Raw genomic sequence first — 14,962 nt, 5'->3', positions numbered from 1 at the left:
TCATGCATTATAAACAGCCTCAGAGTGGTTGAACGATTAGTTTACACAATTAGGACGGTTGGCACAATTAGTGCCAATGTATTCACTTTATGTCAGTCTTTGCCATTAAAAAAATCAGTTTCACTCCTTTCTAAATTTTGACTTTTTGTTTTTCTTATTGTATTGGCTGCTTTTCTGACATAATATTGAGCAGTAGTAGTGCTTGTAGGTCTCATCTGAAACTTTGACACTTTGAAACATTTTCTTCTTGTTTTATTATAGGCACAGCTGTTTGGCTTTCCAGGTCTGACCTCTAAACTCATCTTTAGACTTCCCAATCTAGTGCTTCACTCTGAGAAACTTCACATCATTGAGATCTTGTGAAAGGGAGCATCAAGCTAGCCTCCCTTTGGCAGCTCTTTTAGTGTAGCCTTTCCAAAAAATGTCCATTGGTGATGTGATAAATCTCCTAAGCGTGTCTGGAAAAAGCCCAAGGGTATTGGCTGTTCTTTTTCCCTTTGGACAATATCACATTCTTACACTTTTAAGTTTGATTACATTTTTAGTAAACTAAGAGTATTCTTCAGGTTATTTTCTTTTCCTTCCTTCCTTCCTTCTTTCCTTCCTTCCTTCCCTCCCTCCCATCCTCCCTCCCTCCCTTTCTCTTTCTTTTTTGTACTTTTTTATTGTAAAAATATACAAAGGGGTTACAGTTACATGAGCAAGGTAATAAGTACATTTCCTATTGAGCATTGTTGCCTCCTCCTTTGTTTTTCCCCTACCATCCCTTTCCTCCCACCTCCACAACTACCCTCTCTCCCCCCACCCCACCAAAGTTATAAATTTAATTTTCAACATAGTGTCTGTACATCTCATTGTTACAGTGGGCAAACCTGTATCGCTATTTAAGCATTTTGTTTTTTCCCCTCCCCGAATCAGAGAAATACATATATATACAAGATGCAGGGCACCGACATCTAATGCAGTGAAAACGGGTTATACCCTGGGGGAGGAGCATACAAAGAAACAAAAAAACCCACATGGTATATTATAAATACGTTAGAAACAATAGCAAGCAAGAAAAAATATTTGTGTCCCTATCTTAGGGTTCATTTCACTTGTATGGTCATATGTACATAGCTTTTGACCTTTTCTACTTGTCCTACACATGTACTAGTTAGTGCAAATAAGGGAAACCATAGGACCTATGTTTCTCTTTTTTTCTTTATTTGTGCTAGTCCTGGGGCTTGTTCATTGTCTCTAAGCTCCTTTGGCTCAGAGCTAGCACTCTACAACTTGAGCTAGTCCTGGGCCTGTTCATTGTCTCTAAGCTCAGGGCTAGTACTCTACAACTTGTGCTAGTCCTGGGCCTGTTCATTGTCTCTAAGTGTGTGTGTGTGTGTGTGTGTGTGTGTGTGTGTGTGTGTGTGTGTGTGTGTGTGTGTGTGTGTGTGTGTGTTTGGAGATAAGAGTCTTCTGGACTTTCCTGCCCAGGCTGGCTTCAAGCCACAATCCTTAGATCTCAACCTCTTGAGTAGCTAGGATTACAGGCATGAGCCACCAGCACCTAGCCCAGGCTATTTTGCTTTTATGAAAAGTATGTAGAGTTTGTGAATCATTATATAACTAAGAATGCATCCCAACAGGAAAGACCACCTAAGCTGCAAATCCTAGCCCTGAAATCATTGCCTGTTTTATTCTTTATTTTATTCAGTGCTCCTACTAATTGTTAGTTTCCTGAAACTTCTTTATCTTGTTGCCTTTTTATGACACCTACTTCTATAGATTTCTGCTTTTCTTCATAAATTCCATTTTCTGTTTCACAAAAGCCATTGCTTCTTTGCCATTATATTGTGATATCAAGTGATTCTTTAAAATGATCTTTATGTTCATGTTTTCAGATGAAATTTTTCTGATTTGCATATCACAATCCCTTTTCCTAGTTTCCACTATTTTTCATTCATCTCTTCAATCCTGATTATTTGTCCACAAATGGCAAAAAGCCCATTCAAGTTTAAAGTAGACAGTAGAAAGACGTGTGTGTTGTTCATTAGTTTGTTTCTGGGTGTCAGCATATTCATTATAAGATGGTGTTGAATGGCCAGTAAATACATTTAACTTAGCTTCTATTCCAACAGCATTTTTTGTCACTGGGACCTACTGGATAGACATGGATCCATGGTCTACATCCATGCCTTGGCTGTCCATAAGCTATCCAGTCGCATACACTTGCTGTTTTTTTGTTTGGTGATTTTTTTTTTCTGTTAGCTAGTCCTGGTGCCTGTATCAGGACCTGGGCACTGTCCTTTAGTGTATGTGCTCAAGGTCAGTGCTCTACCACTTGAGCCAATCTCCACTTCCAGCTTTTTTCTGGTTGATTGCTGGCTTCCAACCTTGATCCTCAGATCTCAGTCTCCTGTGTAGCTAGGATTATTGGCGTGAACTGCCAGCACCCGGCTCCCCCAATATACTCATAACACATCAGGATCACGTCTTGTCCTTTACTTATCTGGAATATTCTCTAAAGAAGTGATGGACTACCCCCAGTGTCCGTTTGCCTCCACCTCATCTCCAGTTTTCTTTGCCAGTTTTCTCAAGTCGCAGTTCTCAATGGGCAGGTGGACAGGAGTAGACAGCCGGCCTTGCAAAAGGCAGCACCGTCCAAGCAAACTGATCACTATGGAATTTGAGAAGGGATTCAGGTGGTTTTTTTCTTTTTTAAAAATATTAAATCCAGCTGGGAAGGTGGCTCAGTGGTAGAGCACTTGCCTTGCATGCATGAGGCCCTGGGTTCGACTCCTCAGCACCACATAAGAAAAAAGAAAAAAGCCGGAAGTGGTGCTATGGCTCAAGTGGTAGAGTACTAGCCTTGAGGGGAAGAGCTGAGGGACAGCGGCCAGGCCCAGAGTTCAGGCCCCACAACTGGAGCAAAAAAATAATAAATAAAAAATAAAAATATTAAATCCAGATGTCATTTTCAATCTAACTCCATTGGCTTTGGGTTTAGATAAAAAAAAATCCCCAAAAATGTTCAGAACGGGTTGACTGCAGTTGTCGTTTTTTAGTGTGGTAAGTTAAAGCTTTTATTTTAAATTTTTGAAGTGATTATAGTGGGAAGTTAGAGAGGTTACCCCGGGCTTTTCTGGCCATTGGAAGCCAGATGTTCCTGTCTAGAATCAAGTATTTGTTTTTATAGCTCGTGGCTTCCGGGATGGGTTGGGGGGATGCAGCTATGCAGCACGGCTGGAGACCCTTCTCTGCAGGATTTGCATAGGCAGAGTAGACAGCTGACCACTGAGACTTCCATGGCTGAGTGCCCCGTGTATTCCTAAACATCCACGGGAATGGATAGAAGGGCACCTATGTTCTCAGGGTTCTGTTGCTGCCTAGCTCTCTTTAGGTTGAGTGAATCATGCTATCCAGTCTCCTTATCTTTAAATTAGGAGATCAGACCAAATGGTCTCTTAAGTCCTCCTACCTTGAGACCCCAGTGTTCTATCTGCTCTGGCCTAGCAGCCTGGTTGGATTTTAGCAACGTGCTCTTGGGAGCTCCTTGTTCTTGCTCTCAGAATTCCTGCTCAGAGGGAAGTAGAAGCAGTGGCACATCCTCAATTGGTGTGCACACTCCTGTGTTCTTCTTGCCCGAGGACTTGGCAGATGGCAGAGAACTTGCAGCCCAGGGCACAGAGACCTGTACCTTCCTCCTGCCCTGTGGCCACCCTGGGCCTCTGCCACACCTTCCCCTGCAAAGCAGGATGCCAGGCATTGAGAGCCTTCTGTTCCTGATCCCTAACATGCACTGACTTTCCACTGGGACAGGGAATAAAACTTGAAAGAATGTCTTTGAGGCTCACCAACTGAGAAAGGTCACTGTACTGTTTGCCTTCTGTTAAACAGAAAATGCTTATAATAGCCTATCCAACATTCAAGAGAAAGCAGGGGCTCTGGAGTATGGAGAAAGGCCGGTAACTTATCATTGATCTTTCACAGTTTCCAAGTGAGGGGGGAAGGGGTACCACAGGAAATAACCTCATGGTCAGAAATGTATCAGGGTGAATATATTCCATGTCTGATAGCACCAAGCCTCCAGACTCCAGGCTTCACTGAATCTGAGGACTCCCCTAGTCTGTCTAATTAGGGCTGTCCAGAAGACAGACACCAGAAGAGGTGGGGTGTGCTCATGATTATATAGTCCTCCTGTGCTCTCTTGCTTCTTTCTCCAACTCTCTTCTCTTCCTCACTTGCCTCCCTACCCCCATTCTCAAAAATATATTCTAAATATTCATTTATTTATTCTAATAAGCCAGGCTGCTGGGAGAGCAGCTCTTAGACTGAGAGCAGCTCTTAGACTGGCCCATGGTTTGTTCCTCCTGGAGTATCTTGTGTGCCCAAGATATTTTGCCAAATGGTTTAGAGGTTAGTCTTCCAAGGCTTTGCCTACAGCTACAATTAGAAGCGAGTAAAAGGAGGCAGGGAACCCATCAACCAGAAATGGTCCAAGTCCATTTGCACAGCACATCCCTCCTGTCTTTGCTCTTGGCCTTCCAAAATGGATGCTGGTCTCAAGGTGACTGGCTCTCCTGCCTGAGTGGAGAAGCATTTGGTCTGTGGAGACAGTTTCAGAGGAGAGCCAGCGTGGAGCAGAGCTGTTATGTTTCCCATCTGACTCAGACCAAAGACATTGGGAGAAATAAAGGGGAAGTGAAGAGTTCAATTTTCCTCACTCTGTGGGAAAAGGTGGGCTTTGGTGATTAGCCAGGAACCAGAGAGGCAGCGAAAAATGCAAAGCATTAAGCTGCAAACCATTTAATTAACAAAATTTTAGGGGGCACAGAAATCAAATAATAGCAGCAAGCACTCCTTCCTGCCAGGTGATAACCAGGGCTCCCGATTTCCACTGGCCCTCACTGGCTGATGGAACTGCTTAGACCCTGAGCCCAAGTCTGTGAGTCGGCCCCTCATCCCAGGTCCCTATAGCAAAGTGCTGGCATCTGTCTCTCTGCTGGCGCAAGAGGCTGCATGACTAAGACTTACCAGCACTGATGGCTTACTGAGCATTAAATATGCACCATCAGTGTATCATTCTTCCTCTTGCTTCCTCGCTTCAATGCAAGGGATCCTATTGGACTTATTTGAGAGACTCTTGACTATGGAAGATTAGTTTCCAGAGGAAGAATGGTCTCCCTAGACAGCACGCCTCTCCCATGGGGTTCTGTCGGTACCAAAAGACCAACTCGTGGAGGAGGCAAGTACAGCGAGTCCATTTCCCTTATTCACTGGGTGGTTTTCTTCCCCCACTCCCACCGTCTATCCTGGCAAGATCCTCCTGAACTATTCAGGGCAAATATTTACTGAATGCAAGGAGCACTTCTGCATTATTTATTATGAGCTAACAATATCCACCCTATGTAGAGTCTATTTAGATATAAATTAGTGATGTCATGAAACACCAGTGGTCCAGGACCTCTTAGGATCTCTGACACATATATAAAAACACATCCTACAGTCTTACCTCTTCTCCAAGGCTGGGAGTTGGCTATGAGACAATTACATGAGGGAAACAAAAATCTTTAACCTTTTATTTGCCATTTAGTCCTCTGGGAAGTTTACGAAGTTTATGATTGAGTAAGGCTTGGAGAAGCAGTTGAGATCATGAATTTTTAACCTTACCTAACACCTTCCTGTTTTTTTTTTTCCTCTGTGAAGTAAAAAAGAATAGTCACATTTACTGAGCACCTACCATGCACTAAGCGGTCCAGCTAGCCTCTTCACATCCTGGCCTTGTGGGCACTAGAACTTGCAGTCCGTAGGTGAGGAAACTGAGGCGGCAGGTCATACAGGCTGATAGCTGGTTGGCGCAGAATTAGAAACTATCTTGACTCTGAGCTGAGGCTTCTCCACTGTCTGGCTCCTCCCTTAAGGAGGGTTGTTTGTTCTTGGCTTCCGTATCATTATATCCAATAGAGAACCACAAGGTGGTTGGCGTAAAACAGCATTTATTTTTGCTCAGCAATCTGTGGGTTGGCTGGGTGGTCCTGCCAGTCCAGACCACACTTAGCTGGCCTTAGCTGGGCTCACTTAAGCATCTGCAGCCAGCGGCTGGGTCCACTGACCAGGGTGATCCAGATAGCTGGGATTGGGGTCACCTTTCTCCACCAGTGGGCCGGTCTCGGCTTGTCATGCTGCAGCTAAGTTCCTAGAGCCTAGGAAAACTTTCCACCAACCTGATGGCCACCAAGTCAAAGACAAGTTGACATCTCTGGATCTCAGGAGTGGCTGGTAGTCAAAACCAGAACCTCTCTCCCTTACAGTTCCCCCCTCAGAAGTGAGTGGTGTAAAAATGTATTCTACTAAGGAACCTGCATCTACTAGTGACTGTGTCCCTTGTGACTCATCACAGATTATACACAGATCTGTGCACACTTGTTCGTCTCAAATCTGTTTCAGTATTACTAAAATGAGTCAACTTTATTCTTTCTGATAGAGAGAGATAGGGGAGCGGAGGGGAGGGAGGGAGGCTGGGTGCCAGTGGCTCAGGCTTGTAATCCTAGCTACTCAGGAGGCTGAGATCTGAGAATCACAGTTTGGAGCCAGACTAGGCAGGAAACTCCAAGAGACTCATAGCTCCAATAAACCACTCAAAAAAGCTGGGAAGTGGCTCTGTGGCTCAAGTGGTAGAGCACTTACCTTGAGCAAAAGAAGCTCAAGGACAATGCCTCGGCCCAGAGTTCAATTCCCAGGTCTGGCAAGAGAGACAGAGACAGACAGACAGAAATAGTGAAGGAAAGGGAGGAAGGACACAATAGCCTGGGTAGGTCATCCCATTGTAGGGACATAAATGATCTCTCTGAGTCTTTACAATAGAAATGAACTCTTGTTGCTCCTCATGCCCCACAAAGAAGCCCCGTCCTGGGGAGAGAAAGAGGGATGTCAAGAATACTGACGCCCTTCAAGATCTATAAGCCACGCCACCCCATCAACAGAACATTCATCAGCCCATAGCATGTCCTCCCTCCAGAAGAAAGAGGAGGAATAGATCTGAAAGGTCTCGAGTAGTGCTACCCTTGTGCCTTCTGTAGCCAGATTTCATTCAAGAGAGACTGACCAGCCTGAGGCTGTGGCAGGACTTGGACAGTACCACCTGTGAGCGTTTGTTGTCTCAACATTGGATTTCTAACACATTCCTAGGCTGTAGAGAGTCACTGGCACTTTCCTAGCTATTCAGAAACGGGTTCAGAGGGACTGCAGAGTGCAGTTCACCTCTGCTCCTCCTCTGGGAACACCTGGCACCATGGCTTATTCTAAGAATACTGAGGCTCACAACCTCATACTAGACAGTATTCAGTCCATCAGCTGCTTCCTAGATTTTCTTTTTTTTTTTTTTTTTTTTTGCCAGTCATGGGGCCTGAACTCTAGGTCTGGGCGCTGTCCCTCAGCTCTTCAGCTCAAGGCTAGCACTCTACCACTGGAGCCACAGCGCCACTTCCAGCTTTTTCTGTTTATGTGGTGCTGAGGAATCGAACCCAGAGCCTCATGCTTGCAAGGCAAGCGCTCTACCACTGAGCCACCTTCCCAGCCCTGCTTCCTAGATTTTCAAAGCAAGCGAAGCCCTTCTTTCCTTCAGCTCCTGACTGTACTTTTGTGAATAAGAATCATAGGCTGACAATTGACAACTTTAAGGACTCTGGACAAGTTATTTGGGGGTTTTGAATGCTCAGGTGCCTGGCTACCACTTTGCATTTGATGGTGTGGAATCTGGTGGCTTCAGAGAGTTATTAGGAATGCCTGGGCAGAAATCTTGATCTGTTCTGTCTTTGCAGTTGCCATACATTTTAAGAATCTTCTCTCTTAAAAAAAAAAAAAATATATATATATATATATATATATATATATTGCATCTAGCCTATCTATGTCTCACAAAATATACCCTGACAAAGCCAATACAGACCTGTATTAGCCTACTTACATTTAATCTTAGCTAAAAAGCCAAGAAGTGATCTAAAACATCCTATTAGAAGCACAACAACAGTACTATCAGAGGATAATTAATATTAGTATGAAAGTTGAGGGCTGTATGATTAGCTCTAAAAAATAGCAGTTGGCACAAGACCTCAGCCAGTGTTTGCAGAAATTATTGGCCTAGATTACCATGCAGCATGGCTTATTGAGAATCCTCCAGATGAGAGCTCGGTGCCAGGCATCCCACGCGCTGAGAGCAGGGGTGGGAATCTAGGAAGCTGCAGTAGCAGTGAGGTCAAGGGCCTGAGGGGGGACTGTAAATGCCCAGAATGCAGAATGTGCTCTGTGCTCTGCAAAGTTGCCCTACAAGAAGCTTCACCTACAGGGCAGTAGGGAATGGTGCCAGTCAGCCGAACACCTGGGGTGTGGCCCTAGGGCTATCATTTTCACTTTCTCAGTCTCCATTTATTTCTTATCAAAATGGAAAACATTCTGCCAGATTTGCCTAGCTGTGACTTCTCACAGTGCTGGCAGGTTTCCTGTCTGCTGAGCTCCTATGTTCTGGTTCAGAGCTAGCAGCTCTCGATGCTTCTTCACATGGTAGAAGGGGCTCACTGCTTCTCTGGGGGTCTGTTGGATAGGAACACTAATCCCATTTCTGAGGGCTTCACCTACGGCCTCTCTCCCCTTGAAAGCTAGGATTTTTATTTATGTACTTTTGACACATAATGCTGAAATTAAGCACCATGTATCTGTATCTGATATCTACTACATATAAATGAAAGGCAGCTAGGAGTTCAACATGCAGATTTGGGAAGAACATAGACAGTAAGACTACAGCCTGGGCTTGCTACCTGGGGCTGGCTGGATGTTTCCTCAGATGCCCAAGGGGCCCCTCCGCACAGGATGCTCCCCTGCAGAATACGCTGAGCAGGAAGTACCTGGATTGAGGTTTAGAGACCTCCTCACCCCACCCCTGGCACACCAGGGCTTTTGAGATCACTGCCTTTCCTAAGGCTTGCCACGGCTCTCCTAAGGCTGTACGCTGCCTTCAAGAGCAGGGATTTCTTTTAAATGTTCTTGCGTCTCAACTTGATGCTTTGTACGTCCTCCTGTATTAAAGCCTTATTGGTCACTTTTCTGAGAAGCCAAATCTGTCTGGGATGTGCACCGATTTCCTGAAAGAGTCACCATGCCACTTAACATTGTCCTGAACATTCCCTGGGTCCATGATGCAAAGACTCCATGAGGACTATTTAGACAGACTTGCTAGTTACATCATAGGATTTTGATTTCAATGTCCTGTCTACATACATCAGTCAGGTGCAGATACCTATTCCTGCTAAACCCGATTCTACAAGTAGTCGTGGACTTACCTGGGGCCCTAAAGCTCTGCCACTGACACTTTGGACCTCTTCCCACCCCCTCACTTCCTGTCTTCCTGTACCTGTTTCTCTTCAAGCTAGCCAATGTAGAATAGGCTAAGCTAGTCTTTTTCATGGCCTTGCCTTTCCCTTTCCCTTTCCTTTCCTTTCCTTTCTTTTCCTTTCCTGTCTTTTCACTTTTTCAAAAGTCTAGATGAAGAGGATTTGGGTCAAGATGATACCATCATTCTGTCACTTCTAATTTTGCTCTGTTAACAATTTTTAGAGTCTTATGGATAGAAAGCCTTGATTTGAGGGGAAAATAGGCACTTGTTAAGTTTTGACTGCAGAAGGTAATTTCAGCTCAGCTGAAAACAATTCTAAAGGGTGAATATGAAAGAGGAACCGCCCCACCAGGCTTCTTTCCCGCTGGGGACTTGGCGAAAGGTCACTCTCCCCATCACACCAGGAATCAAAAAGAAAGAAAGAAAGAAAAGAAATTTCAGGGTGTGGTGGATGGGAGCAGTGACTAAAAGAGAAAGATAATCACAATCAGTTCCAGAGCAGACTGGGAACCAGCCCTGGCTCGCCTTTCTCCTACCCCCAACTATACAGAGGGCCTTCCATCACCAGAATGAACTGGGAAGGAATGTTACTGGCAACTGGGCAGTCTGTACAATAAAGCTGAACAGCTTACCTCCCCCCTCCCCCCCCCCCCGCCCCATGACTTTGTCGATGTTGTCAGCCACCATCACTGATTTCTCTCCTTCTCTTTCCCCTCAAGCATGCAAACGCAAAGAGCAAGAACCAAACAAAGACAGGAACAATTCCCAGAAGAAATCCCGCCTGGTGTTCACTGACCTCCAACGCCGCACACTCTTTGCCATCTTCAAGGAGAATAAGCGCCCATCGAAGGAGATGCAGATCACCATTTCCCAGCAGCTGGGCCTGGAGCTCACCACCGTCAGCAACTTCTTCATGAACGCCCGGCGCCGCAGCCTGGAGAAGTGGCAAGATGACCTGAGCACAGGGGGCTCCTCGTCCACCTCCAGCACTTGTACCAAAGCATGATGTGAGGATTCTCACCCGGGCACAGGTCACCTCCCAACGCGACGATGACAGATATACCAAAAGGAACGTAAAGGAAAAAGACGTTGGATTCTTTTTCTGGGGCCCTTCACTGGTGATTCGAAAGCACAATTCTCTTGAAAAGAAACTTCTAGCTGTAATCATAGGCCAGGTGTTTTTTTGTTTTGTCTTGTTTTGTTTTGTTGTTTGTAATGGCTACAGAGTCCAAGTGCAAGCTGAAAATGAATCTCTTTGGACCAGACACTGTCCTCTGAGCAGACTAAGCAACCCAGAAATCCAAATGGGGCCTTCCTGAAGCAACTTCATTCCACCATGGTGTCAACTAAACTCAGCATTAAGTGTCAACAGTCCACTTCAGGTCCCGTCAAACCTCTTGATTCACTGAAAACCATGTGGATTTGGCCTGTGTGAGGACTCTGAGTTTAGGCTTCAAAGACACTACAATTAGAGAAGAATCTAGCAACAAGAATGACCTCATTTGCTTTCCAAGTGCTAGCCTCATTCTCTCACAGTATACCAAAGTTCACAGCCATAACATTTAAAAACAAAAAACATCAGAATGATAATTACTGAGCACAAGCTTTAAAAGATAAAAGTAAAAATAATAGAAGTCCAAGGACCTGTTTTTTTCAAACTCAGGCACCTTCTCATTGAATGGTTTAGAAAGCTTTAAGTTGACCCAGATTATGATTTTCTTTTCTTTAACCTCCTGGAGATCTCATGTGGTCTTGGATCCGTCAAAAAATAAAAATAAAATTAGTTCACTTGAGCTCAAAATATCAAGCACAACGAAGATGAACAGAAATAAAAGAAGGTTCTGGATTCACCACATCTGGATTTTCAGGACACCTGTTGTGAAGTCATTAGGGAATTGTTGGGAGCGTGGCTTCAAGCACATTTTGCAGTTTGATACAAATTTTGTTTGTACATAACACAGACGCACACTCAGAAGGCCACCTTAACTGTTACGGTACACAGAGCAATGCAGCGTTTTAAAAGATCTAGATTTTTTTAGATCGTTAATGTGTCCCTTTTGATTTACTTACTCATCATCTGGTTCCTCCTATTGTGCATTATGACCACCACCTCATTCATTCTCACTCTCATTTTTGTTCCCACATCCATCCCATTAGGAAGGATGTATCCAGTGTTTTCTAGAAAGAAAAGAGAAAAAAATCAAACCACCATCCATGTTGCTCATGACTGTCATCAAGTCTTAACTCTCTTCCATTGTTGACTCATCCTAGCAAAACAGCTGAATAAAACTGGAGGAAACACAGCACACCAAAGAAGCAGAATACTGCAAACCAAAGACACTTACTACTTGCCATTTTCTAGCCTAAAAATACTGTGATTACTTTTAGAAATCAAAAAACCTCTGCAACTCCAAATGGCATTCAGCTCTTGAATTCTTCTCGCCCTCCGGCTGAGTGGACCAGCTATGCCAAGGATATTAGCCAAGCCACCCCGTCAGTGGCTTGACCCCGCCAGCTCTGGTTTCTGGCTGTCTCCTTCCCATAGCAAGCTGAAGCGTGCCCACAGAACTCGGGGAGATTGCTAAGGTCACGATGTGCATAGTTACCAGTGAATGGCCCCAGATGGACATCGTGGGGGTGTTCAAAGCAAGCCAAACGCTGCAGTGATTTACAGACACTTGAGACTGACTTTTGTATGAACTACTTAATCGAAACCAAAGAAATTTTTTCTGCACCTACTTCTGCAACAAACCAACTGTCCCATTAAATGAATGAGAAAATCCGTAAACAGTGCAAATCATCACCTTCAAGAAGGAAGCACGCCAGAAAACAAAACAAACCAACAAAAAAAAAACCCCAAAACAACAGAAAGACACACTGTGTTCAAACAGATCTCTTGGGACATTTTTTTTTTGAAGCAGATTTGAAAGAAAGGGTTGAAACACAGATGAACATCAGGAGACGCCTCCTCAGTGGCTGCTGCTTCAAATGACAACTCATGCGGTAATCTTAAAGTTGAAGATTGTCTTTAATTTGTGCCTATGCAGTTTTTTCAAAAGAAACACGGAACAGAGCAACAGAAACCTCAACAGCTACAATACCAAAGATGAGGATTTCTCACACCTTTTTTTTTTTCTTTTCAGTTCATTGTCTCCTTTTGCCTGGCTAAAATACTAATAGCGCCATTGATCTGTATAAAGGTAATCAATTTTATTTTCTCCGAGCAACGAAAGGAAAGGGTCATTTATTTGCTGTTATTGTTTCCCGTTAGTTTTGTTTTATGGCTTTTTTACTCCTACGTGGAATCTCGTAAATGGTTCCATGGACTCCAAGTTTAAGATGTTAGGATACTGAATGACTTCTCTCCATTCAGTAGAGTGTAGGGAATGACATTGTCACTTGAATGTTCTTTGCTTAACCCTTAGACTTGGTTCCTTCTGTGTTCAGAGTCTCATCATCAGGGGAGGGAAGGGGAGTGAGGGTCAAGGGTAGAGGTCTTGATGACATGTCCTCTTTGGAGCCACAGAACCAAAGAATTTATAGAGGAATTTACAGCCTCGTTTTTCATGTGATCGCTCCATCTTAACAGGGCTTCATTTAGGGGTGGGGAAACATGTAAAAAAAAATATTGCCAGTTTCTACTTTTCTATTAGCTTTTTAAAAATCAGCTATAAAGTTGCATTTCTAAAGAAAGATATATATAATATATGAATACATATATAGAGCAAGTTGACATCGGTGATAACCCCAAGTACTTGCTGTCCAAGTTCATATCTTCTTTTAGTCACGGGTTTAATTTGTTATTTGTATTCAGTTCTGAATTTTGCCCATTTCTCATGCCATTCTAGCATTCATTTGCTACTGGGGATGACTTGGAGCATTCAGATTTCTATGAAAATTTCTGGGAAGGGTTGAAACTCAAGTTCAAGCATTTTAACACTTGTCAATGAGTGGATTCATGGTATAAGTGAATTTTGTTTCTATTTAGAGTCATCTAAATGAATCACACTTCAACCATGATCAAGGCGGGGGAGTGAGATACATCCACCAGACTGGCCCTCTAACTGGGCCATTAACAGTGGGAGGGAGGGGAAGGGAGATCTTCTGAAACTGCTGGGAAGGCTTGGTGGTCCATTCCCACCAGCTGTGGAGTGTGATGCCAACTCAGAAATCCATTCTCCAGGAGATGCCCCGCCCATCAGGGTATTTCCAGTCCACTGGAGATTTCTTGTAGAGAAGTCCAACTTGTGTTGCATTGGGTTGATCAGGTTTCCTCAGGGTGGTAATTACCAATTTGCATTGACAAGCCTGTGTGCAACTACTGCTGGCATTGGGGTGGGACAGCGGTGGTGCTGTTGGGGAGAAGTTTCTCAATCTCAGAGGAGAGAAAACACACAGCAGATTTGGGAGAGAGCCCCACGGTCCACTCTCCCACCACATGGGTTGCCCTTTGTATGGACAGCAGGCATGGAGCTCTGGGATTTCTGGGATTTCTCCCATCTGAGGCACCATTCTGTAACTTTTTCCCTTGTGCCCCCTTGGTCCCTCCCTCATATTCCTGTATCCTTTTTCCTAAGGACCCAGGAAAAGAGCATATTTCAGCTGGGAATTGTTCCCAAATGGATGGATCCAAGTGAATTTGAACTTGAGTACGTCTAATTGAGTCCCTGTGACTTGGGACCAGTGGAAATGGTTGTTCTTGAGAACAGGTTGAGGAACCAAGTGTCTTGGGCTGATTAGTGATTCTTTGGCTCACTAATAATATCAGCGTTTGGGTCTCGGCATCCTCTGAAGATGTGTCCGCAAACAGAGGCTGCCCCTGTGGCCTGACATTTCAACACTGGTCAAACCAGTGCTCTGATAATCTGAGGAAGATGTCATAATATTTTTTAAAAATGTAAGAATTTCTCTTGATAAAATGTCTTATACTAGATCGATCCAGATCATTGATGTCACATCAGAGAGAGAAGTGCTTGCTTCAAAAAAAGTTTGCATATATAAATGCATATGAGTATTTATACATCTATGTATCAAAATTTAAGCCCTGCTGAATTTCGATTTGTTAGTAAGATGAAATAAAAGATTTGTTATATTGAAAGGTTATAGAATTTAACCCAGCGAGTTTCCTCAAACATTTTTTTAAAAACTTAATTATTTCAGGGAAAGGAAACTATTTAAGCTCTGTTATAGTTTAGAATCAATTTATTTAATCAAGGAAAATTCCAGATGTCGCTGCCATCAGCCAAAAAAAAAAAAGGCACAGTATAAAGGAACAAATCTCAACCCAATTGCACAATTGCACATTTGTGGGGCAACCAAAATCCATATGATCACAACTATGGAGTAGAAAGATACTTTTCTCCATGCTTTTATATAATTTGGTTCCATTTTTGTTTTCAATATGGTTTTGGTACTTAGGATAATTCATTCATTGCAGAATATTTTTTATAAAGCGAAACTGATACACTTCTCTCTTTTTAAAAAAAAACAACATTAATATTTAAAAGTTTTTCCACAAAATGTAAAAGAATGTTTAGGTTATACACGTAAAGGTTCAGTCTAGCTTGAGGCAGGATGGACCCAGTGTGATACTTT

At 43.5% G+C, this 14,962-nt stretch overlaps 1 protein-coding gene across 1 annotated transcript in view; it reads left to right on the top strand.

Annotated features, from left to right (window-relative positions):
• Onecut2 (one cut homeobox 2) overlaps positions 1 to 13,410 on the top strand; it is a 39,682-nt gene extending 26,272 nt beyond the window's left edge. The window contains exon 2 of the mRNA XM_070029064.1: positions 10,087 to 13,410. Coding sequence (XP_069885165.1) covers positions 10,087 to 10,373 — 287 coding nt within the window. The 3' untranslated portion in view covers positions 10,374 to 13,410. The remainder of the gene's footprint in view (positions 1 to 10,086) is intronic.
• Positions 13,411 to 14,962: the final 1,552 nt, after the last annotated feature.

The sequence above is a fragment of the Dipodomys merriami genome, unplaced genomic scaffold (assembly GCF_024711535.1).
Source record: "Dipodomys merriami isolate MVZ:Mamm:240054 unplaced genomic scaffold, mDipMer1.0.p SCAF_2, whole genome shotgun sequence".
In the NCBI taxonomy this organism is placed as follows: domain Eukaryota; kingdom Metazoa; phylum Chordata; class Mammalia; order Rodentia; family Heteromyidae; genus Dipodomys; species Dipodomys merriami.
This window is presented reverse-complemented; position numbering and strand designations above follow the sequence as displayed.